Below are 24,565 nucleotides of genomic sequence, written 5' to 3' on the forward strand. Positions count from 1 at the left end.
TGCATTAACATATATCAATGCTGCATCCATTGCAAGTGAAGACCAAGTGACCAGATTGTACAATGTGTAGTGATTAGTCCTGTAACCTGAGTTTGAAATATATTTCAAAGCAGGATGATTAAGTGGGTCGCATAAGGCAAAAGTAGAGGGACAAGCAAATCTATAAATAGTATCACTATAGTGTAGCTGAGACAGGAATAGGCCTGTAACCAGAAGTTTACGTGAGGAATGAGAGAAACAATACTTTTTAAAGGAACCCAGTGTGAACATGAGTTTCTGAGTTAGAGTTCCAAAGTGATTTTTGTCCAACCAAATGCCGAGATATTTCCATGTATCAACAAACTCAATACCGCTTCACCATCATCATCATCAACACCTTCAAAGATGTTGATAGAGAGGGAAGGAACTTAGTATTAGTTTTGTGCAAATAATGTCAGATGAAAAGTTCATTAATTTACTAGCTTTTTTTTTTTTTTTTTGGAGCTTTCAACCACATCTTCATTAGTGAATAGATCTTAAACGTTCATGCTCAAGCCATTAAATCATTTATCATTGTTTCATTTCAAGTCTAGTATGCTAGAAGACAGAGACACCACAAAAATAACAAATACCTACAGTACGTACCTTTTATTTATATTTTAATATGTGGCTGTGAAATTTGAAAAAATAATTCACTACACCAATTGATAAGAAAAACGTTTTAATCCTCTCTGACAGATTGATCAGTCACATACAGTAAATGCATTTATGTCAAAGTTCACGAACCCCATTTAACAAAAATCCAGAAATATTCCCTTTCGGCTAAAATGAAAAAACACTGACGCTCTCTCTGTTATTGCCTTATCCACCCCCCATCCCACCACCACCACCCCCCTCCACCCTTCTGCCTTGTCAATCAGTGGAAGGAGGAAAAAGTCATTAAATCTCTCTGTTGGCCATATATGTAATTACAGTCTGCCTGTATGTTGCTAAATACGCCCCGGCGCTAGTCTGGTCTCCCTGGTCATGTTTTTTCCTCCCACCGGTTGTGTTTAAAGCCCTTATAATTGGCAGAGGCCGCGTGTCAGGATTAGAAGCTGCTGGTTGGAAACCCCGACCCCCTCGCCTGCTTGCCCCCCCCACCCTAACCCCCCATGCAGACAACCACAACCTTAAACCCGAAACTCCTTCTTACCTCTCTTCATTATCTGTATGCATTGGGATTAAAGAGGGAATTAAAGTCTAATAAATGCTGAATTTTAACCAATAGTTACAGATAGTTCACTACTTCACTACTACTCTTATTAACACATTTTACTACAGCATCTCCCTTTGATTTTAGTCTACTCTATATTGACTTTTTGTGACTCATCAACACCAAATTTTAAGCATTTATCAATCAAAATGACTGTAGTATTACCTAACTTTCCACCATAACCCTCCATGTTTTTCCTAAACATGTATCTGCACAGACCCGTGCATCCTTACATCTCCACATATATCATTACATTATATATGAAGCCTATCACGGATCACATTGTTAGCCTTGTTAAGAGTTTCCACAAGTGTTAATTAAGTCAGTGTATATTTGACTGGTGCCTGCAGGACGCCTGTGGTCAGTTGTCTACCTCTCTCATCTCACACTACAGTCCTCTTATTCACAACACACCGCTTTCCATGTAGGCAGTCAGTGCAAAAAATAGACACATTTGGCCATTTTTAATCTTTTAGAGATACCAAACTCATCATTTAAGTTGGTCAATATTTACATCTTGAGAATTTTTGCAGCGCAGTGAAATAATTTGGCTTAATAACCTTTAATGTGTTTTGATGTTGCATAAACCTTTTTTTCACAGGGCTACAGGGCTACCCCTGTCTCACTGGCAGTAGTAAAACCCTTGTGGGTTCAGACAAATGAAGGTTGTTTGGGCCATCAAAGCATTTAAAGTTGAAATGATGGAGCTGATGGTCAGTGATGTCAGCAAAGATGTTGACTTTGTCTGAGTCAGAGCAGTTTCTGGTCAGTAGAGCCCCTAATTTCTCGGTCTGTCCGTCGCTGTCTCCCTGTTCCTGTCTCTCTCTTTTAACCTCTCACATCATCTCACTCTGTTCTCTCTCTCACACATCTAAAAACTGCTGCCCTCTCATCCAGGTCACTGTGCTGACCTGAGCCAAAAGTGTATGCATTCACAAATCTTAACATGAACGCTAAATGATATGCATTATATACGTTATAGCGTGATTTGTGTCTACTGCAGGCTCAATTTCCATCAGTAACAAGGGGAAACTTTCTGTTCTCAGTTATTCATTTTTCTTTCATCTCATGAGATTGAAAATGAACTTTGCAAATGAGCAATTATTTACTCTTCTTCTCAGTCAAGGTGTATCCATGATTGATTTACAACCTTGGATGGTTGCACTTGTGAGTTTTAATAATCAAATCTGAATTCAAAACATGACAAAATGAATCTGAATTATTATTTCTGCAGGCTACATCAGGAGAAGGCTTCTTTTTTGCATTGAAATGTTAAAAGTTCCCGTTACTGACCATGAACTAGGAGGCTTTTCGGTTCACTGCAGCAGCTATACTAATTATTTCTCCCTTTTGGGCCAAACACGCTTTGGCGGCGCACGTTACACTGCTGTGACTGTACTTTGTCTGATCAGACAAAAATTGGAGCAAATGTAGGGTTCCCAAGGTTTCTTAGAACTGTGCTATATTTATGCTGCAATAAACTCACTATTTAAAGTAACACTGAAACACGAGGAGGAAATCTATCATTTCCAGGTGTCGGCATGATAAAAATCTAATCTGATATAGATGTGTTCATCAATTCAAAGATGGATGTTTTGTTCATTGACGGTGTAATCTTAATGCTGAGCTGCTTGATGGAAATGAAGTGCAGATGTTGTTGTCAGGGAATGGAGGCTGGTTGAGGTATAATTATGGGAAGGTAAAATGAGGCAGTTGATGGTGAATGAAGTCAAATGAAGACGTGGTTGACTGGGGTGTTATTTTCAGTGAGGCCTCTGTATGTGTGCGACACAGACGCAGGGGGAGTGGTACATTTACGCTACACCGACAGGAACCCGCAGATTTGACACTTTTGTTTATGAATGCACACTGAGACAGAAGATGATGAGTGACCTGGGTGAAATATTTCAAGTTCATGAGGTGTCCTTGCTAAAGCCCAAATAGGGAAATCAGACTGTCTTCTGTATTCTACACATACACATGGAAAAACGAGGGAAATCCATCAGATGTTTTCAGCACCTCTACAAACACACGCACACACACACGCACACACACACACACACACACACACACACACACACACATACACACAGGTCACGTATGTTCCACTTCTTTACTGCTGGCTGACTGTATAAACATGCAGCATACGCACAGTTAACAAGTCAACACATCCAGCTGACCCCGACAATCTCCCATCAGTAAATGCATTCATAAGGTAGCTACAGCTTCCTCTGTAACACAGAGGAAGAGTTTGGTTAAAGTGACACCTTTAGTAGGGACATCCTTTAAGAAAGTGCCAAGGGTTACTAGAGAAACAACAAGTCTATATGCCAAGTCTGCATAATGAGCTTTGCTTAGATCGGGCAAATTTCACACTTAAGTTGTATCCTTCTAACTTCATTTACCTCCTTGTAATAAAATGCATTCAGTCTGATCATAATTATAAAACTAATATGTTACGTGTAGAAAATGCATAGTCGTCACAATGCATTGTTGTCAATGTTGTGAAGTTGTGTGAAGTGTGATGGAATTTATTGATACGTAAATTAAAAGAAAAGTGTGTAGGATTGGGCGACATCTAGCAGTGAGGTTGCAGATTGAAACCTCTCCCGTGCCAAGCATGAAAACTATACGGTGATTGACGCATTAACGCGAATGGCCCTATCTAAAGCCAGCTGTTGTAAGAGTAGCGTAGGTCATTTGGAGAATAGTAGAGCCAGACTGTGTGTGTACGTGGGAAGTGAGTGGTGAAGCAAGAGAGAGAGAGAGAGCGGAGGCAAATGTGTGTGAGCCAACAAGTGAGCCAGGGGAGCAGAAGACAGAGTTAGTTTAGCTTTGAGAATATCAGGTGAATGCACAGCTGAAGTTGCAGTTTGTGCAGAAATAAATGCTGCAGCTCCTCAAGACCAACAGAGGTTTCCCGTGTCTTGTTTCCCAGCGGCTGAGTGGAGTGACGGGAGTTTACTCCAGAGCGAGTAGCGACTATATATCAACAGCGGTTTGTCCGTTCTCGGCTACTGCAGAAACATGGCCGGCTCCGTAAAGAGAGATCCCGCTCCTTATGTAGATATAAACAGCTCATTCTAAGGTAACGAAAACACTCTTATTTTCAGGTGATTATACACTAAAGAAAACATACATACTACATAATATAATATTCCATTTCTGTCAACAGATCCGTCTAATTGTTACACACTTTAAACAAAAGCACAAGGGACTTTTCAAGCTTAGCTGAAATAAGAACTCCTTCATCTGTGATATAAAACCTAAAAGAAAGAGTATTGCGTGTATGACACAATAACTGTCCCATCCCTAAGTAGATTAAGGCTTTTCTTTTTAAGCTGTAGGACTTAATGTTATGATTTCTGATTGGTTAAAAACTCTTGAGACATTGCAGGTGACACGTGACCAGGAATTCATTTCCAACTTTTGGTACTTATTGCTCCTCTGTGCTGCTGACACAGCTTAGTCGGTGCTAAAAAAAAGTACTAAGATTTGATAACCAGACTTTCATGTGGGATCAACAAACAGTGACAACTTTGAAGAACTTGAGCTGCGGATAAAACCTGGAAGGGGTTTCTGCATACATAAAGTGTATTGTTAGAAAAATTCCCCTGTAATAACATAATACGCCAACAAATGCCCAACACCAGCTCAGTGGGCCTTCATTAACTTATTGTATCAGCTCCATGTTAAGAGGCCTTGCTAATGCCTCTGTGGCCTTTTCACCCTGGTTGCCATGTTCTAGATGGCACGTAGTCTCTTGCTGCTGTTTTGAATGGACTTCATGAAAACCATTGTAACCGTAAGAACAATAGTGAAGTATCTAAAGGGGCCTCTGAATGGGAATGTCTTCATTCAATAAACAGCTGAACAATAAAACACCATGTAATTCCCCTAGCTTCTGTTTTCCACAGAATAAATATTTCTCTGTCTTTACACAAGTGAGTCTTTGGGAGGGAGTGGTGGTGCCAATAAAATAGTATTTATTTATTATTTTTCCCTGTTTCCACTGGTAATATTGCAGCAATATGGAACGTTATCAGCTATTTTTAATTTTTTGTTTAATTTTTCATTGAAATCTGTCACTAATTCTTTCTTTCCCATTTGTTTCTCATCTTTCTCTCAGTGCACTGACTGGGTTTCCTCTTCCTTCATCTACTATACGTCTCTGTTAAGCGCCTGTCCCTCAATCTTTCCACTTGTTCTCTGTTACCCTGCATACCCCCCCTCCACCCTGCCCAGTGGCCAACGCCCCCCCACCCCCACCCCCACCCCAGACAGCTGTCTCACCGCAGCACAGAGCTACGATGTGACACCGTGCTATAAATATGAGTACACATAGACACACACAAACACACTCACACACACACTATAAATACCATCTCTGTGCAAAACACACTGCTGCTGCAGTATAAATATTTAAGTATAAATGTGTAATGAATTTATTGATATGTTGCCCATGCCAGCAGGCACTGTTTTGAGCCGCAGAGTGGTGAACCAGTGTGGTGGGATTGAAGTGGTGCTGAGGGATTGTGGGAACGCATGTTCCGAGTTAGGCAGCTGACCAATCGGTGGGCTGGAAGCTGGAAGCCGCATCACAGAGAGAGCTACTGATCAGTACCAGTCTTCAGAGCCATCCATCTCTCTCTTTTGCTCTTTATTTTTTCACTTTCTTGCTTTCTTTATCTCCTTTCTTTCTTGCTCTCTTATTGGTATCAACTCTGATTCTTCCTGTGTCTTTTATTTTCATCCTTTATTGTCTTCCCTTTCTCCTACTCCATTCTGCCAAACGCTCTTTTTGTTGTGCTTCTGCACGTCTTTGTCACTTATTTTGTCTTTCTTTGACAGCCTCTCTGTCTTTACCCCTCAATCAGTCTTTTTACTTCACACTTCCTCACGCTGAAATTTTGTAATTGATAGTTGCACACAAGCTCTGCAAGAATGTGTCTGATTTATGAATGAGGATGTGAAAAATTGTGCAAAATGAGAGAAAATTGTCTGAGAATAGCAGATTTTCCCCCACAGCTCCACCCAGACAGATTGTCTGGTAAGCAAGCAACAAGTGACTCAAGATGTTAGTCTGTATGGACATCAAGTGATGGATTCCTATGCTGTTTAATTAATACGTACACTATTTTCATAGTTGCATAAGAAATGTTATCTTACCTGACTGTGATAGAAATAATAGAAACTGTTCAGTTATTATGTTATTAATCTCTAAATTACAATGACTGAGCACATAGCCATATTTTCTATTGTGCATATATAGATGCAAAAAAGTCTGAGGTACAAAAGAAGTAACAAAACCTGCTCTCACACGAGACACTGTGGCTATTGTGGTCTTAGTTTTATTGGGAGTCGCCAGTATCACTTCCTTCCGATAACAATCTCGATTAACTCTGCTGTTTGTTCAATAAAATTGTTCCAATGTCCCAATTTCCTTCCTCAGTAGCTGTTCCACTCTGGTAACCATTTGCCTCATGGGAAAGTGAATCCGATCTCTATAAATACCTTTCTGTGCAACAAGTGCTGTGGAAAGTTTTAGTTTTACTTCTATTGCTAAATTAGCAAGTTGTTAATGTGCTGAATTTAAAGTCCTGTTCCACTCTTTATGCATGAACCTTTATTTTTGCTAGATCTTTTTCAGTTGCAGACAGGGCATCAAGAGTTGCAAACAGAACACAACTTTAATGTTTCTTCAAAGGAAACCACGGCAGATGTGTTTTCTCCCCAGAATAACAAGTTGATGGCAACAGATGTTAAAATATTCTATCCCGAGGCTTTTTGAGATTGTTCTCCATTGGATCCTCTTTGAATCGGCAAAGATACATTTACAGATATAAAGTGTCACTGATAAACCTTAGATTGCATATAGAATGGATTTAAACATATTAGCTACATGGTTCTCTTGACCATCATCATTCTGGGTTCTTGATGCAGTTGATGTTGGCATTAGCATCAACAGCTGGAGACTAATAGGGTTGCTGATTAGTTTCATGCTTCCTATGTGGGTAGACGAGAGGTGTGGTAGCTAATAGCTAAAACGATTGTTTTATTTGGATCCGATTGCTGATAGAATAATTTAGGGAAATGGAAAACCTTCTAGACCCTCAACCATCTGGATTGAAGGCAGGCCACCTACCCGCGATAACGCTCTCTGTGGTGACAGTGGTGCTGCACACTACAAGAGCAAACTCATTCTCCTCTGTCCTCCAACTCCTGGGTCTGTCTGCTGCGTTAATGACATGGTTAACCACCTGATCCTCCTCTCCCCTCCTGAAGGGTTGGTTGTCTCAGGCTCTCATGAGTCGCTCCTACCAGTTGACATAAAAAGCATCGATGTCTGAAACATGCAGCCTGGGGCCTCTCATCTGCTCCCTCTACACAAGGACACTTGGTATATACACTTGCATGGCTTCTCCTGCAACATCCCAACATACTGACGCTTGGTTTCACTTCCTAACGCACTGGGTATCCCAACGCGTCACACTATGACCCTCCGCTACATCCCAGTACACATGTGGTTAATTCAAACAAAGAACACTTGCTTAGGTTTAGGCAACAAAACCACTTAGATAGGTTTAGGAAAAAAGCATTATGGTTTGGCTTAAAAATGTTACATTTATAAAGTGAAAGTGAAGCTTAACGTTGTGAACACAAGGACAAACAACACGTTGTTGTTCATGGACGTGAATAGCGGTCTCCTGGATGAAAGCCTTGTGTTTGTTGGATCCATCCACCACACCTCCCACCAGCCCGTAGTTTGTCTATTTGCTCTTTAAACTGCGTCACCACACTCCCTGACCACTTTCTCCTAGATTTCAATATTGACGTGGATGGGTTTACTTTACTTGAAAGCCCAGTGCATCCCATACAGGCACTAAAGGGTGCCTTCTGCATCGGTATCACACACCGTGGGGCATGACAAAGCATCGGTATTTGACGCCCTGCCATTGCTATGCTGATGACACCCAGCTATTCTTATCATTTCACCATCTATCAATCAGGTGGAGGCATTCATTACTGCTTGCCTTGTAAACACGTTTCTTCAAAGGAAGGGAATGCGGAGACCTGTCCATTACTGTCACCGTACTATCACTGCCAGGTCTCCAGGATTACCAAAGACCCTATAGTGCTCATCTTGATCAAGGTTTTTCTTTGTACAGGCCCCATAGTATTGAAATAAACTCCCAACTGCAGTCAGGACAGCAGAGATACTGCCTCATTTCTAATAAAATACAATAAAACTTTAAACACTTTTACTGTAGCACTGAACACAGTCTTGGCTCTTGGTCCAATGGAGGCTGAATACAATTGTTGTAAGTTGCTTTTTGACAAAAGTATCTGCCGAATTAATATAATGCAATGTAATGAAAACATATGAATGGAGCTTAGAGATTTTTCTTATAGACTGTATAATGAAAAAAGGGGTAGGGGAGAAACGGTGAAGACATTTTCTGATTACTTACACATCTCTCCATACAATTATTTGGGCCTTTATGCTTCTCTCTGTATTCTCTCTCACTTTTGTCACACCTTCCGGTTGTGTTTACATCCTCTCCCTCCACTCAACCAAATCTTCCTGTCATCCCACTTATCCTCCCCTGACCCCCTGCCTCCTCATCCGTGGACTTTCTCCCTTCCTCATCTCTCATCAACTGTCCCTCCCTATGTCCCTCCCTGCGTTCTTTCAAAGCCACAACCCTCTGTCCGTCCTCCAGCTCCCCTCATCAGAGGTCACTGTTGTTTTTTTCTGATTCCGGTTAGCGTGTCTGTATGTATGCATGTGTATGTGTGTGCACGTTTTGAGTGTGTATCTGTGTAAGAGCAAATTGACTCAAACACTGTTTTCATATCCCTCTTCGTTAGCCCATTTCTGTGTTTACCTTTGAGCACCCAGGGTAATCATATTGTCACAGCCTATTTCAGGGAGCCCGCTCAACCTCTCTGTCCACTTCACCGCCTCACTTGTGCTTTTCCACCCTCTCTTTTGCTCTTTACTCCACTTAAATTTGTCCTTCCCTTTCTTAATTTACCTGTTCGTCTTTCTTTATCGTCTTTTCTGTTCCGCCTGTTGTTTGCCTCTCTCCATTTCTCTCTATCTTTCATTCCTCTCTCTCTCTCTCTCTCTCTCTCTCTCTCTCTCTCTCTCTCTCTCTCTCTCTCTTTCTCACTTGCCCTCCTCCCCTTTCGCCTTCTCTCCCTCTTTCTGCCCAAAGTTCTGCAGCCCAGCTGGCATGGTTTTCTAGTGGTGTAGTAAAATATAAATATAATAAGGACGTTTTTGAGCTGGTGAATCCATTCTGAGCAGAGAAACATCACCACAGAGCCCACAGATGTGGCACACACTCAGGAGAGAGAGAGAGGGATGGAGAGAGGGAGGAGAAAAGATCCCTCATTTGACATGGAGAGAGTACAGCAGGAGCACTGACTGCATTATTGTTGGCATTACCCAGCGAACAGACTTGTTATTAGGACACTTCATACAAATTTGAGTCAACTTTGTCAACAACCTTCAAGCAAGTCTCCAATCTTTTGAGCTTATTTTAAGACTAGTCTTTTGAAGAAACGTTTGAAAAACTATCCACATGTAATTAATAAATGTGCCAAAAAGTGCAATTATGAGGGACTTCAATGACTCATAGAAATTAGATTTGTCAGCTGCAGCTGCATCAACCCAGTGTGAAAAGTGAAGCCAATGCGGAATTGCCTTAAACTTGCATTCTTTCCCACAGCCAGCAGGGGGCGACTCCTCTGGTCTGATTGTATAGAAGTCAATGAGAAAATGAGCCTACTTCTCACTAGATTCCCTCAGTAAACATTGTAAACATGAGTTTATGGTCTCAATCGCTAGTTTCAAGTCTTCTTCAATACAGCATGATGTTCATTTAGTAAATTATGGTCCCATTTAGAGTCAAATAGACCATAAAGCAGGGTATGCTTTAGGGCGTGGCTACTTTGTGATTGACAGGTTGCAACCACGGCGTTGTCCGGTCTGGGAGTTGTCCGTGTTTTTGTCTTACAACTTGAACCCTTTCACAATGTGTTTTCAGTTCATGAAAGTTAATTATAACCTTTTTGGTTGCCTAAAAATGTCTTATTCAGAGTTCGGTTGTACTTAGCTCCACCCTCTCGTGTCACTTCTGGTTGCAAAAAAAACAAGATGGCCACAAACCAATTGGTGACGTCACGGTGACTAAGTCCACTTCTTATATACAGTCTATGAGCTGCATATAGGGTCAGTATTCAATCATGGTCAAAATCAAAATGAATTTCTCTTCTTTTCTTTTAAAAATCAAAACGTTTTCTCGTCATAGCTAAAGGCCCAAATAGTTCCACAATGACCATACCTTGAAGACAACTAATGAAAACTATTTAATTATAATGTATTCTGTCCTATTCTTTTCTTTTCTATGATGGACAGAAATGTTTTAAGAAGCAGTGTGTCTATGTGGTTGTATAAGACTGTTTGTAATAATGCAATTTTACAACTGAATGTTGCATGTGTGACAACCCATGGCTGTGGCTACCTGCGTGCCTGTATATTCTTACGTGCGTGTGTGCTTCCGTCTCTCCGTCCGTGATATGTGTTTAGTGTCAGAGCACAGCGTACTTCAGTCCCTGGGCAGCTCTTTGTTTGCTTTAGCCGTGCGGTGGCTAGCCTAGCCCGCTAACTCCAAGACACATTTAGCCCGTGCTCCACTTTTATATCACCCTGCGTTTTATTTTCCTTCTGTCTGCTCTCTGACCAAACACGCTGCACCGAGCTGGCCTTTTAGCAAGACTAGTATCAGTGCCACTCTCAACCATTGATAGGCAGTTTTGGTCATTGTGGTTTTCACTGGCTGCCGTGTTAGCTCCGGCTTTGCTCCTAAACTGCTCGCACCGGCCAAGTGGCACTCCCTGCCAAAAATGTATGTTGAAATGTGTCAAGGCTACAGTTAAGTGCTTCACATCCAGGAAGTTTTATCTCCATGTCTTGGAAGATTAAGGCTTACAAGGTTTCAGAAAGAACCACTCTGATGCTCAGAAGCCTATGGAGACGCAGCGTTAGGTGTTTATTGTGGTCTGGGGTTGGACGCTGGAGTGTGTGGACGGACAGAAGGAGGAGGAGAAGGAGGAAGAGGGATGGCGGTTTCAGCCGCCAGCTGTTGTTACCTTGAGCATAACGTCCTTTAACCCCCATTACAGCGAATCACCACAAGCCACAAACACGCTAGCTTCCACTGAGTGCAAAACAACCGAAACTCACTTGTTTACCAGCCAATGTGCCATGTATCAACTCTCTCTTACTCATTCAACCCCCTCGCCCATATTTCTCTTTCTTTTATCAACATCTTGCGCCCTCATTTCCCGACATGTTCTCCTCAAACCCCTTTGTACAACTTTCTCACCCTCTCTCATTATCTCTCTGTCTGTCTGTATCATCCTTTTTTCACATGCTCTCCATTTCTTTCTCTTCATCTCCTTCTTAGCATTTCCTTTCATCTGTGTCGTCCTCCTTTTTGCCCCACTCAGAGCCTTTGTTGGTTAGGGCTCCGGGTATGCGTGGGTAACCCCGATGCCCAATGTAAAGGCCCTTAGCTGTGGACTCATGGAGCCCCAGTGCCAGTAGATGAAAGCGGAGGGAGATTCTGGGGCTGGCACCCATCTCCCTCTGTCCTGCCACCGTGGCCTCTTATTTCACAGAGAAAATTAATAACTTTAACAAACATCAATGAGCGAGGGCCTGATGCTCGGTTGGCTTGTCGGCTGGCCTGGTGTATGTGTACTGCGCACACAAGCCCGGATATGTGTTTGTGGGCCTGCACGTGTGTGTGTGTGTGTGTTTGAGCTCATACCTTAAATTATGTGAAACCATTGCAGTAATGCAGAAATAGGCTGAGAGAAATAGTGTAAGAACTTGACAGGTTTGATGAAAGAAGATTTTTTTGGGGGGGTGTCAGGCTCCTCTCTGCTTGAAAAGGCCATGGTGTTCTTTCTTGAGGCAAAGAGGAACTGAAAGACGGACGGATGAAGGGAGGGATGGATGGATGGATGGATGGGAGAATGTGACCACTTCTGAAGCATTGTCGACAGCCACGCTGAATAGGCAGCGGGCCGGCCTGGAGCCACGCCCGTATTTATGATCTTCAAAGGAAGGATGACACACACACACACACACACACACACACACACACACTCACGCATAGCCACGAAATGTTGATAGTTACAGGAAAACATATGCTTGGCGCGAACGTGGGTACACACAAATTTGCATATAGATTATCTGCTCACGCATGCACGCAGACACAAAAACAAGAACTTTTGTACACATGTAGAAGTATCACATATACTGTATGTGATGGGTCACAACAGCTCTGCAGTTGGCTCTCTAAACTGAAATGTCATCTGCATAGCGGTTAAATAGTGTAAATGGTAAATGACCTGCACATACGCAACCCCTTTACCGGAGAGTTAATGAGAAAATGCCTTACGTACACCAACGTCCACGTGCCAACTGTGGCTGAGCTGCTGTGCAAATTTGCAAAAAACTATTGCGAGACTCGCTGCCTGATGACCTATCTTAGCCTTAACCATTCAAGGTCAAACCCTAACCTTAACTAATTGAGATCAATATCTAACCTTAACTAATAGAGATCAAAGCCTAACCTTAACTATTCAAGTTCAAAGCCTATCCTTAACTAATCGAGATCAATGCCCAACCTTAATTAATCAAGATCAAAGCCTAACCTTAACTATTCAAGTTCAATGCCCAACCTTAACCATCTCGCAAGAGTTTTACAATTTGCGTGTTACCTTTTAGTCACAACCATATTTTACAGGGGTCATGTACTGGACTATTTCTTGGCAAGGAGCAGTGACTTCCTAAAGTAAGGTCCGTTAGGTTGGCAGGCAAACAACGGAAACTCCAAGAGGTTACAGTAGCCCCCTGAAAAACAGCAACTCGTCCTTAATGCAAATCAGTGTTTGTACAGATTAAACAACCAAGATACTATGCGTTAATTAGTAGGTGCTGGTAGGCGGTGCACTGTTGCAAGAAGATCCCTGGTTCGATCCCCGGTCTGGGCAGGGCCTTTCTATGTGGAGTTTGCATGTTCTCCCAGTGTTCATGTGGGTTTCCTACGGGTTCTCCGGTTTCCTTCCACCATCAAAATAGGTATCACAGCGCCCCCCCTCCCGGGCGGGGTTGCATCAGGAAGGGCATCCGGCATAAAACCTACGCCAAATCAAATACACGGATCATAAAACGAGATCCGAAAGACGAACAACAACAGAGTTGCTGGTTTGCGGATTTTGTTAGCTTTAGACAGAGCGAGGCTAGCTGTTTCCCCCTGCTTCCAGTCTTTGTGCTAAGCTAAGCTAACCAGCTGCTGGCTATAGCCTTATACTCACTGGACTGACATGAGAGACATATTGATCTTCTCATCTAACTCTCGGTAAGAAAGCAAATTAGCATACTTCCTAAAAAGTCAGAGTTTAATGGACGCCATGCTCTACCACCTGATGCACTGGCACCCATTGATCTGCAAGGCAACATTTTAGCAGTAAGATTTCACAAAAGGTGGTCGATGACTCTTCCGATAATGGATTGGGATTTCTGTAACACTTCTGAATTTACAAGTATAAGTAAAAAAACACTGAAAACAGAAGGGGAGATATTCTATAATGAGGTGATTCTTCCTTATCAGAGCATTTCCACCTTACAAAGCTGGACACAAAATTCAGTAAAACACTGACACCTCTATATGACACATTTTGATTTCTTTTCACTGGCTCGTATGTTCCACACCAGGAATGAGTGCTAATGAATTTACACAAGTCTCAGTTGATGTTCTATTTCAGCTGAAGGGTAAACATGGCTATAGATGGCTGTTTACTGTGTGAATCCCTCTCTTTGCTTTGCTCTGTTCCATCAAGAGACATGAAACGTGGTCATGCAGCAGAAATACTTTATGGTGTTTACACTCACAAATAATAAAACACAAATTGTGGAAACCCCTCGGCCTTGTACAGTTCAGTTCATTCAAAGGAGCCTGCCCTGGGAAACAGGGGTGAGACCACCGATTTTCTGCAGGCAAATATTTGAAGAGCTAATTTGGAGGGGCACTGGTTTTCTGGTGTGCATGTGTGTGTGTCAGCCACACGCAGCCTGCAGCCGGGGAGCCAGACAGCCAAAAGTTATTAAATTAAAGATGTAATTTGCCCATTTTAGGAAGTTATTAATATTGTTGATTAATTAGGAATGGACTTGACTGCATTTATATAGCGCTTTTCTAGTCTTCTGACCATTCAAAGCACTTTACACTACATGTCAGTATTCACCCATTCACACACACTGATGGCAGAGGCTACTAAGGTGCCAACTTTGCCCCTCAGGATCGAATCTGAATACTCAATCACACACCGATGGCTATGCCTTCGGGAGCAATTTGGGGTTGAGTGTCTTGCTCAAGGAGACATCGACATGTGACCCGAAGCAGCCGACCTTCCAACTGGCGGACAACCTGCTCTACCCTCTGAGCCACAGCCGCCTGTAAACAATTGTTGTAGGACAATTGTCTAGACTAATTGACACTAGTGTAAGTCAGGCAGCCAGCCAATCATAGATTGAGTCAGTCAGTCAGTCAGTCAGTCAGTCAGTCAGTCAGTCAGTCAGTCAGTCAGTCAATGCTTCAGCTAGTCCGCCAAACATCCAGGAAATCAGTCTTTCTCGTAAATTACCTCATTAATAGTTAGTCAACCAAACGCTTTAGCCAGCCAGTTAACCAGTGACCCTTGACCTTATTTGATATTGGAATGCAGCCTGGGGAGAAAAAACATTATAGTCCAGGAAATTGATTGGTTTAATTGATTATGATTGCCTGTTGTTTACAGACTAAAACAAAAAAAACAAAAAAAAAGCATGTAGAGCTGTCAAGGGCACAGACTGACAGACAGACAAAAGACTGGAAATGTGAAGTGGCAGCAATAAAGGGCAAAGCTTGTGTTTGTGCTGCCTGCCAGCAGAGTGTGTGTGGACAGGACTCTCTCAAGTGTGTGCCCAGGAGGGGCAGAGTAGGGACAAGAGGGAGAGAGGGAGAGAGCAGAGAGAAGGAGGGCAGGACTGGCAGGGTGCGGTCTGAAGTGGCAACAGATCGTTTTGGATCACTCAAATCTCTTCAATTCAACTGGAAAGCTGCAGCTTGTTGGAGAGAGAGGACAAGCTTTCAATCCACAGAGAGAGAGAGAGAGGGCACCAACCAAGCAGAGAGTATCTGATGGTGTGTGTGACAGTTTTCCCAGAGCAAGAAGAAAAGAGAGAGGGAGAGAGAAACCACAACACTGCAACTTGGATATCAGTTAGTAACCACTCTCTCTCTCTCTCTCTCTTTAACTCTCTCACCCACCAAATCGACTTTGAACCTGTTTGTTTAAATACACGGACTTTACAGCCTTGCACACTTTACTGTTGATTCTGTGAAGGCGGAGGGAGCGAAAGTTTCTCAATTTTGGAGTCCTTTTTTTTTGTTTTTTGTTGGAGCTTTGCTAAAAAAAAAAACTTTTGTTGGTGTCCTGATGGTGCCTGGAGCTGCCGAGGTGAGCTGCGACTGTAGTAGTCGATTATCGCGACTGTCACGATGGACGATGGAGTCGGGAAGTGAGCCGGGGAGGTACTGAGGACGATGCGGATCTCCTTCCTCCTTCTCACCGCCTCTCTGTGTGCCTTGGTCCTCCTCCTCGCACCTGCCTCGGAGGGCTGCGGACCGGGGAGGGGGTACGGCAAGAGGAGGCTCCCCAAGAAGCTCATCCCGCTGGCCTACAAGCAGTTCAGCCCCAACGTGGCCGAGAAGACCCTGGGAGCCAGCGGGAGACCTGAGGGCAAAATAACGCGCAACTCCGAGCGCTTCAAAGAACTGACGCCCAATTACAACACAGATATCATCTTCAAGGATGAGGAGGACACGGGAGCAGACAGGCTCATGACGCAGGTAAGGAGGAGATATATGCAAAACATCTGGCACAGATGCGTAAAATGGACCATTGTTCCTTTTAGTGCCACTGCCTGATACCTGCTATTGTACTGTCCATTGACTGTAATATAAAAAACATAATTTAAGATATTTTTATTTTATTTTATCTGAAATAAGAAATGCAGGTAAGGAAGACAGATGCAAAACATCTGGCACAGATGCGCAAATATGGACCATTGTTCCTATAAGTGCCACTGCCTTATACCTGCCATTGTACTGTCCATTGGCTGTAATATAAAAAACAGAATTTAATATTTGATTTTATCTGAAATAAGAAATGCTTCATCCTTGGCTCATGACGCAGGTAAGGAGGACATATATGCAAAACATCTGGCACAGATGTGCAAATATGGACCATTGTTCCTATAAGTGCCACTGCCTCATACTTGCTATTCTACGGAAATTTAAGATTTGATTTTATCTGAAATAAGAAATGCTTCATCCCTGACATTTTCAAAAAACACCTCAAACACCACCTGTTCATCAAGGCTTATGAGCTCAGCTGACTCTTAGATGCAAAACATCTGGCACAGATGTTCAAATATGGACCATTGTTCCTAAGTGCCACTGCCTGATACCTGCCATTGTACTGTCCATTGGCTGTAATATAAAAAACAGAATTTAAGATTTGACTTTATCTGAAATAAAAAAGGCTTCATCCCTGGACATTTTCAAAGAAACACCTCAAACACCACCTGTTCATCAAGGCCTATGATCTCAGCTGACTCTTCCTACACTGTTAAGAATTTCCCAGTAAAATAACAGTAAAGAACTGGCAGCAGGGTTGCCTTTAAATTAACATTATCATACTGTCGCTGAAATTTACAGCTTTGTACTGTTAATGCAAAATACCGTTTGAACTGTTTTTTTTTTATTCATTTCACGGTATTTTACAGTTAATTTATTGTTTAAAGATACATTATATAGCTGTTTTTCACCTTTCTTTTATCTTACTGATTTGTTTTAATGCACTATTTAGGTTGTATTTTGTACATACATTTTAATAAACATTATTTTTTGCCTAAATGAATAGACTTATCAGGTTACAGACATAGGAATAGTCACACTAAATACAATTAAAGGCACTTGTTAGGAAAAAGGCTATAATAGACTTGTTGACACTTTTCCCAAAATGTCTGTCTATAGCTGGCTATAAGCACAGAATGCAAACCAGAACAACATGTGAGTGAAGAACAATAAAGCTAATTCACTGATTTTACAATCATGTACAATGTACAAGCCTCACATGAGCAGATCAGGTCCCAGAATTAAACAAATACTGCATGAAACGGTTACTGATGATACTTTAGACAGCTGATCAGCAGTAAAGTGCTGTTTTTTAAGAATGCATTATAGTTCAGTTAAAAAACGGCCTATGAGCGTAATTTAACAGGTTTTCTTTTGTACTAACAGTAAAGCACTGTTTTTAGCAATAACAGGTTAATACTGTTAAAATCCTGCTGTAAATTAACAGCAATTGTTTACAGTGTAGATGCAAAACATCTGGCACAGATGCGTAAATATGGACCATTGTTCCTATAGTGCCACTGCCTGATACCTGCCATTGTACTGTTCATTGGTTGTAATATAAAAAAAAAACTGAATTTAAGATATTTTATTTTATTTTAACTGAAATAAGAAATGCTTCATCCCTGGACATTTTCAAAAAACACCTCAAGCACCACCTGTTCATCAAGGCCTATGATCTCAGCTGACTCTTCCTACACATCACTCTTTTAATTACTTAGCTATAGTTTCTCCTCTGTGTTATTTATTAGTATGGTTTTGTGTGCCCCCTTTGTAAAGCGTCCTTGGGTTTTTGAAAGGCGCTATATAAATCTAATTTATTATTATTATTATTATTATTATTATAATTAATCCTGAGCTGACTGCAGCAGACTTACTCCATGTAGTTGAGACCTTAGATTATCCACACTCTTGCATCCAATTGTCTCCTGAATGTTTGCTGTCAGTTAAATGTTTAAACCAAATGGATTGATTTCATTGACTCTCCTCTGGATTTTGCTACCTGACATTCTTAGCTGCTGATATTGCCTTGAAGTAGGCCATTACTTTCACTCCCAAACTAAGCCATTATTTTGTTCAATCATCGTCAATCTTTCCATCAGGCTATAGACATGTGGATGTGCGTAATTGCGTAAAACCCCTCAATTTTAGGGCTCAACCAAAGTGTAAGCAGGGTACATGTCACAACATGTAGCCTGCATAGACTTTGGTTACAACAATACAGCCAACACATACAGCCATGTTAATCTAAGTTTCATATCATAGTCTTAATGTTAATTTTTACCCTCAAAGAAGGAACCTCTCACCCATAAGTTATTGTAACTGGAGCTGGGGCTACTTTACGCACAGTGCGCCAAATCTCTGCCCAGACAAATATCTTAATCTAGCATTAATTAATTCATTCATCAACTAATCCAATGATGGTCATCAACATTAATAATTGACAATTCATGGCTTCAAATCAGATTCATTACATATGAGAACATAGACCTGCTGAGAGGCATCTTGACCTCCAGCCTTTTATGTAAGCAACTGGGAAACTGCTAAATCATCCCAAGCAAGCACACATGGATAGCTGTGTGTACTTTGATCATTCACCTGACACAATTCACCTGCCACAACTGTAATAGAGTTACATTTCTTTGTACGTGTCTTCAGTGTGTGTTAGTTAAGCGGTCATCACTTCTGATGGGCATGCTGTTTGCTTTTTTAGTCACTCTCTTGCTCTCCTTCTCTGGTCTACGCTCTTCCCTGTCTCCGCCTTAATGTGATGACACTGATGTCTCTGACTATCTGCTCCACCATACAAACCCACACTGTCCACATATGTGACTTTTTTTCTCTGAACTTGGGTATCCATCATCACACCCAACTTTTCTCACAACGTCCCTCTCTTCTACTCATCAGTTAATAACTGCTCCTTCAGCATTATTAGGACAACATTGTATTTGTAGTGTTTCTGTCTAACTCCTGCCTTCCTGTTCCCCTTCCTTTACCTCTCTCTTATAGCGTTGTAAAGACAAGCTAAACTCTCTGGCCATCTCGGTGATGAACATGTGGCCGGGCGTTAAGCTGAGAGTGACGGAGGGCTGGGACGAGGACGGTCATCACTCAGAGGACTCGCTGCACTATGAGGGACGATCTGTCGACATCACCACCTCAGACAGGTACTCATGCAATACAACACATCATGTGGTATAAATAGGCCAGACTTAAGACGGTCCATAAGTCACTCACAAGTCAGTCAACTTATCAGTAATGTGATGAGTCAACCAATTAGTCAGCGATGTTTTTGCTGACTCAAATTTGGATGCAAAATGTTCAAATCCAAGTTTCAGTGTGTGGCCAAATTCCTCTTGTAATTACAATACTTTACGTGTATTAAATTCTACAAATAAATGTGCATGTTTGGTAATGTATGCAATCACATGTATATTTCTATTATTTTTTTAAAGGGACAGAAATAAGTACGCCATGTTGGCCCGGCTGGCCGTAGAAGCTGGATTTGACTGGGTCTACTACGAGTCCAAAGCCCACATTCATTGTAGCGTCAAGTCAGGTAAGAGATGGATATGAGCTGTGTGTGTATGTGTGTGTGTGTGTGTGTGCATTATCTGTATGTTTGTGTGTTTGTGGCCAGCTGTCATTACCACTAATGAGGTTGATGTCTTTGTTGGTGATTCACTAATGCTTCACCTTGCCTTTCAGTGCCGCTATCATCAGTTTGTGTGTGTGTATGTTTGGCCTATTGGGAGCCAATCAAAGCAGGGTGGAGCACCTGAGCTCTTTGCTGTATTCAGTGTCACTGATCATTCTTTATGATCATATAATATTTAGCCCTAAAACTACCATTTTCGACACGTAGACTACACTATGTTTAGTGGTGGGACAGTGTAATAGCCAATACGACATCTGACTCTCCTTCCTGCATTCCTACGATAAAGGGTTTAATTTTTTTTCTCCAATTTTATCGCAAATCAGATACAGTCCTTACGCAAACAATACTTGACCGCATTCCGACTCGAGCCGTTCTAACTTTTCCAGACATTTTAGAAACCCATTTACCCATGTCTGGTACCACCAGTTATTCGATGCCAAACTGCATTCTAGCAGTCCACTGAGGTTAGTAAGCTGTGAGATGATTAACTCTCCCTTTGTTTTGCTGTTGCTTCTCCTTCAGTAGGTTTCTCTCAGATCTCTTATCACAGTCTTATCACCTCCTCCCGGTCACAGCCCTCCCTCCTCTTTCTGTAGAACCTCTGGCTTACTAGACACACACACCTTGGGCAAATATTTGGCTGCCTTAAGACTGCTTTAACACAACCCTCCCACACACACACACACACACACACACACACACACACTGATGAATTTCTTATTTCAAACTGATTTCCTTCCATTTATTCCCAGTTTCGTTAAGTCATAACTCATTAGCAGAGTTCATTGTTAGGGAATCAAGCTCATTAAAATGTGCCAGTGCTTCTTTCTTTGCGTGGAATCATTGAGCGTTTGAGTTTAAAACACAAACTGTGCTGTAATCCAAACAATATCTCGACCCAGGTCTGAGTCTGTGTACTTTCCTGTTTCTCTGACCCCGGGCCGTGCTCTGACTGTGGTGATACAATCAGCTGGTTATCCATTAGCTCTCGCTGACTACCTCTTCTTGCCACCTCGTCTCACTGCGTCTTAAAGGGCCACCTTATTCAGAAATACTTCAACAAGAGGCCTACATGCTGTGGCATCTTGGGCAGCCTAAATGAATTACAATATCCCGACAGAACAGATGCATGCCTGCTTTTCTAAGAATGTTGTATTACTCATGTGATACTGATGTCACCATGCCACATTGGGTTTTTACAAATTAAGTAGAGCAGCAAAGTAAGGGGGCAGATATTACAGTAACATTGTATAGCAGGAAAGACACATTTTTCAACACATTCCTTTAACCCCACCAAGTATTTGATGTACCTCAGAAATAAAACAGTAGGCTAGTGATTTTAGAAACTACATAAGGGATTTCAGGTCACATTCACAGGCTTTGGAATTGCAGAATGCTTAGAGGGCCACACAAACCTATTTAAAGACAAATAAATCACTAATAAAGTTTAGAAAATCAAATGATCGACTGTGGATGGGGTTAGAAATCCTCTCCTGCTGATAAAAACAATGTTTCTCTGTGTGTGTGAATGAGTTCTGAGAGCCAGATGCAGACAGAAAAGACAAAGCTTGAACATGAGTCACATTATATGCATATGTTAACAATCTCTCGCTGATCCACTGAGATAAAGTTGTCCTTGAGTCAGTGTCAAAGTCTCGCCTGTTTTATGGATCACTCAGTGACCTGGAACAATTTGTAGATGCAACATGCACTGTCGCTCCTGAGAGAAATTCAAACTGTGTTCTTCTCTCTTCTTGTCCTTGCATCATAAAACAAAAAAATCCAATCAATCTTATTTCTCTTTCTTTCATCTCTCCAGAACATTCTGTGGCAGCCAAAACCGGCGGCTGTTTCCCTGGCGATGCTCAGGTCATCCTCGAGGGCGGGGCTACTAAACAGATGAGTGAGCTTCACCCTGGCGACCGCGTCTTGGCCTCCTCAACGACAGACGGCGCTCTTCTCTACAGCCCGGTCTTGTCCTTCCTGGACCGCCAACCCAACGTCACAAAGATCTTCTACATCATTGGCACCAACGCGGGACTTAATATTACTCTCACGGCCGCTCACCTGATCTTCGTCACAGACTGCACCGGTGGGCCGAGGGAGCCGAAGTGGGAGGAAGAGCCGCTTTCGGGCTCCATACGGGAGGGCGGGCCTAGCTGGGAAGCAGGTCTGAGGACAGTTTTTGCCAGTGAGGTCCAGCCAGGACAGTGCGTACTGACGTCACAAGGGAAAGTGGGGTCACTTTCAGTCGTGACCTTTGTAGAAGAACAGAGGAGCGCCGGGTTGTATGCCCCGCTAACCCAGCATGGCTCCATAGTGGTGAATGGCGTGCTGGCGTCCTGCTACGCTGTTGTGGACAATCACCGTTTAGCCCACTGGGTCCTGGCCCCGCTGAGGTTCTTCTACAGCCTGATGGGACCCTCAGAAGCGCAGACCGACGGCCTGCACTGGTACCCTTGGTTTCTACAGAAGCTGGGGCTAACGCTGTTGGACGCTGGACACTTCCACCCCTGGGGGGTCGAGCAAGCACGTGGATAGGAGCCACAGAGACATGTTTCACACTGACATTCACTTACCTGTATTCAGGAGCACCAAAGCACAGATTGAGGGAATCACCAAAGACAATTTTATAGTGAAAATATGTTTTTATCCTACTTGCCTGTATTTGCTGTACTTCAACAAACTCCTTTTTTTATAGTAAAATTGTGCAAAATACAAAGAGAAGAGACTGGGAGGATTAGTTTTATAGATTTAGAGGACTGGGAAGACAATGAAAGACAGGTTTGTAAAAGTTTGATAGAATATTAAACTTGAATACCAACAGATATACTGACATAAATATCTCCCGTGTTCAATTCAAGAGGTGAACATCCATGTCGATATGTTTAAGTTCCGCTCAGAGCACCTCAGAGATCAAAAACAGGGACTGTGATTCGAAATGACAGCTTTCAGGAACAGTGGGACGTGAAGACAATCATCGTTCCTTTGTACTGTATTTACTGTAATGTGTCAACTTTTTGTGCAGCTTGACATCACGCTGGGGCTTACTGATAAAGTTAGAGGAAATTAAGGACGCCTTTTGTGACACATTTTGGGAGCGTCAGAATTCAGAGGAAAGGTTAAGGTGAACACATGAAGGAAACATTTGAGGAAGAAAAGACAAAATAGCATGGAGCAAACTGAACAAGGTGTGATTTGAAGCTCTATATGTAAATAGGTATTTATGTTAAAAAGGAAAGAAAGGCAACAAATTAACTTTACTGTCAGAATCATCACTCATTCTTTATAGAGCCTATACTGTATATTAGAATTAATTTACTTAATATTATTTAACTGGACAATGACGGGGATGACGTTCTGTGTATTTACTGAACAATATGCTGGTGTTGCATTATAGCTTCACATCAGAAAAGGGCTTTGTTGGAAAACTATTGAATGATGATGGACACTGTGTGTATGCGTAAGTACTGAGGTGCATGGGGTTATAACAGCCATGCTGTCAATCCGTTTTTCCAAGTATGTCATCTGCTTTCAGTCTCGATTGTCACAAACTGATTCATATGGTTCATATATACATCTTCATGTTATTTTATTTAAAAGATGTTTTTTTTGTGACATGTTTTCTAATTGTTTCGGGTTTTTCATTTTTCAGGTCAGTAGTATCTAGTTAAGGTATACACAACACTCAGGCTGTATTCAACTACTGTATTAAGCAACAGCTATGCATCATATTAAACAACAGAATCTCTTTAATCTTGAACAGTAACTTACTTTGCATGGTCTTCTTTTTGCATTCCATCTATCACCCTTAAGACCTAGATTGGCAGAGGTACACACACTTTGGGAAGCAGATGTGATAAACGTGTAGTTCATAATCCCCAAAGTGTTCTATACCGGTCATCACTTATTGAGTATGAAGACTCAAACTGTGCTATCTAGGAACTTCGAGGCATTATTCTATATGCCTTCTAAAAGATGTGTCACATTTGTATATTAAGCTATTGTTGGAGAGACTATTTAAAGATCTATTTTTAGAAAATAATGTAAACTATTATTATTTTTCGGCAACTCTGTGCATACAGTTTGTATTTGAAACATAAAGTTGTTGTTTTTAAACCCAAACTTCTCTGTGTTTTATTTGGTAGCATCGAATTTAGAAAAGAGCACATTACTAATCTCTATTATATACTGTTTACTCCTTGTAATAAAGTTGCTTTTCTATTGAAATCATGATTATTCTGATAGAGAGGCCCTGGATTTTGGATTCAGAAACACCAACGAGGGCTAGCAGATGAGATTCGAACATGTGCCGATAATCATCTGTTACATGTAAACAGCCGTAAAAGCGAGTGATTGCTGTAAATGGTGATGCATCACAATGTGAGTGCAGCACATGAATGGCTGTGGTTACAGGGTGGGCTGCTGGTTGGTTTCAGTACCACGGACAGCAGCACACAGCAACAGGCTCCTCTGTCCTCCTCACGATGCCTGAATGCTTCTTTTCTTTTTTTTTTTGTCCAGGATGGAGTTAGTCCTTGAAGGCAGCACACCCTGCTGGATGCTCCAGTATTTGCAGAGAAGACGTCAAGAGAGCAAAATGTGCAGATTAAACCTGCACTAGGCAGA

The 24,565-nt window shown here is 41.9% G+C and overlaps 1 protein-coding gene across 1 annotated transcript; it reads left to right on the top strand.

Annotated features, from left to right (window-relative positions):
* The first annotated feature begins 15,332 nt into the window (after nt 1-15,332).
* LOC141782822 (indian hedgehog B protein-like) lies at nt 15,333-24,055 on the top strand. Its single transcript, XM_074659589.1, has 4 exons — nt 15,333-16,209; nt 19,288-19,445; nt 19,734-19,837; nt 21,756-24,055. Exons 1-4 carry the CDS (start codon nt 15,904-15,906, stop codon nt 22,475-22,477), a joined length of 1,290 nt encoding a protein of 429 aa, XP_074515690.1. The 5' UTR covers nt 15,333-15,903; the 3' UTR covers nt 22,478-24,055.
* Nucleotides 24,056-24,565: the final 510 nt, after the last annotated feature.

Source organism: Sebastes fasciatus, chromosome 14 (assembly GCF_043250625.1).
Source record: "Sebastes fasciatus isolate fSebFas1 chromosome 14, fSebFas1.pri, whole genome shotgun sequence".
In the NCBI taxonomy this organism is placed as follows: domain Eukaryota; kingdom Metazoa; phylum Chordata; class Actinopteri; order Perciformes; family Sebastidae; genus Sebastes; species Sebastes fasciatus.

Coding starts and splice junctions, on each gene's coding strand:
- LOC141782822 (XM_074659589.1), top strand. CDS start 15,904: ATGCGGATCTCCTTCCTCCTTCTCACCGCCTCTCTGTGTGCCTTGGTC. Junction 16,210..19,287: donor CAGACAGGCTCATGACGCAG/GTAAGGAGGAGA, acceptor TCTCTCTTATAG/CGTTGTAAAGACAAGCTAAA. Junction 19,446..19,733: donor GACATCACCACCTCAGACAG/GTACTCATGCAA, acceptor ATTTTTTTAAAG/GGACAGAAATAAGTACGCCA.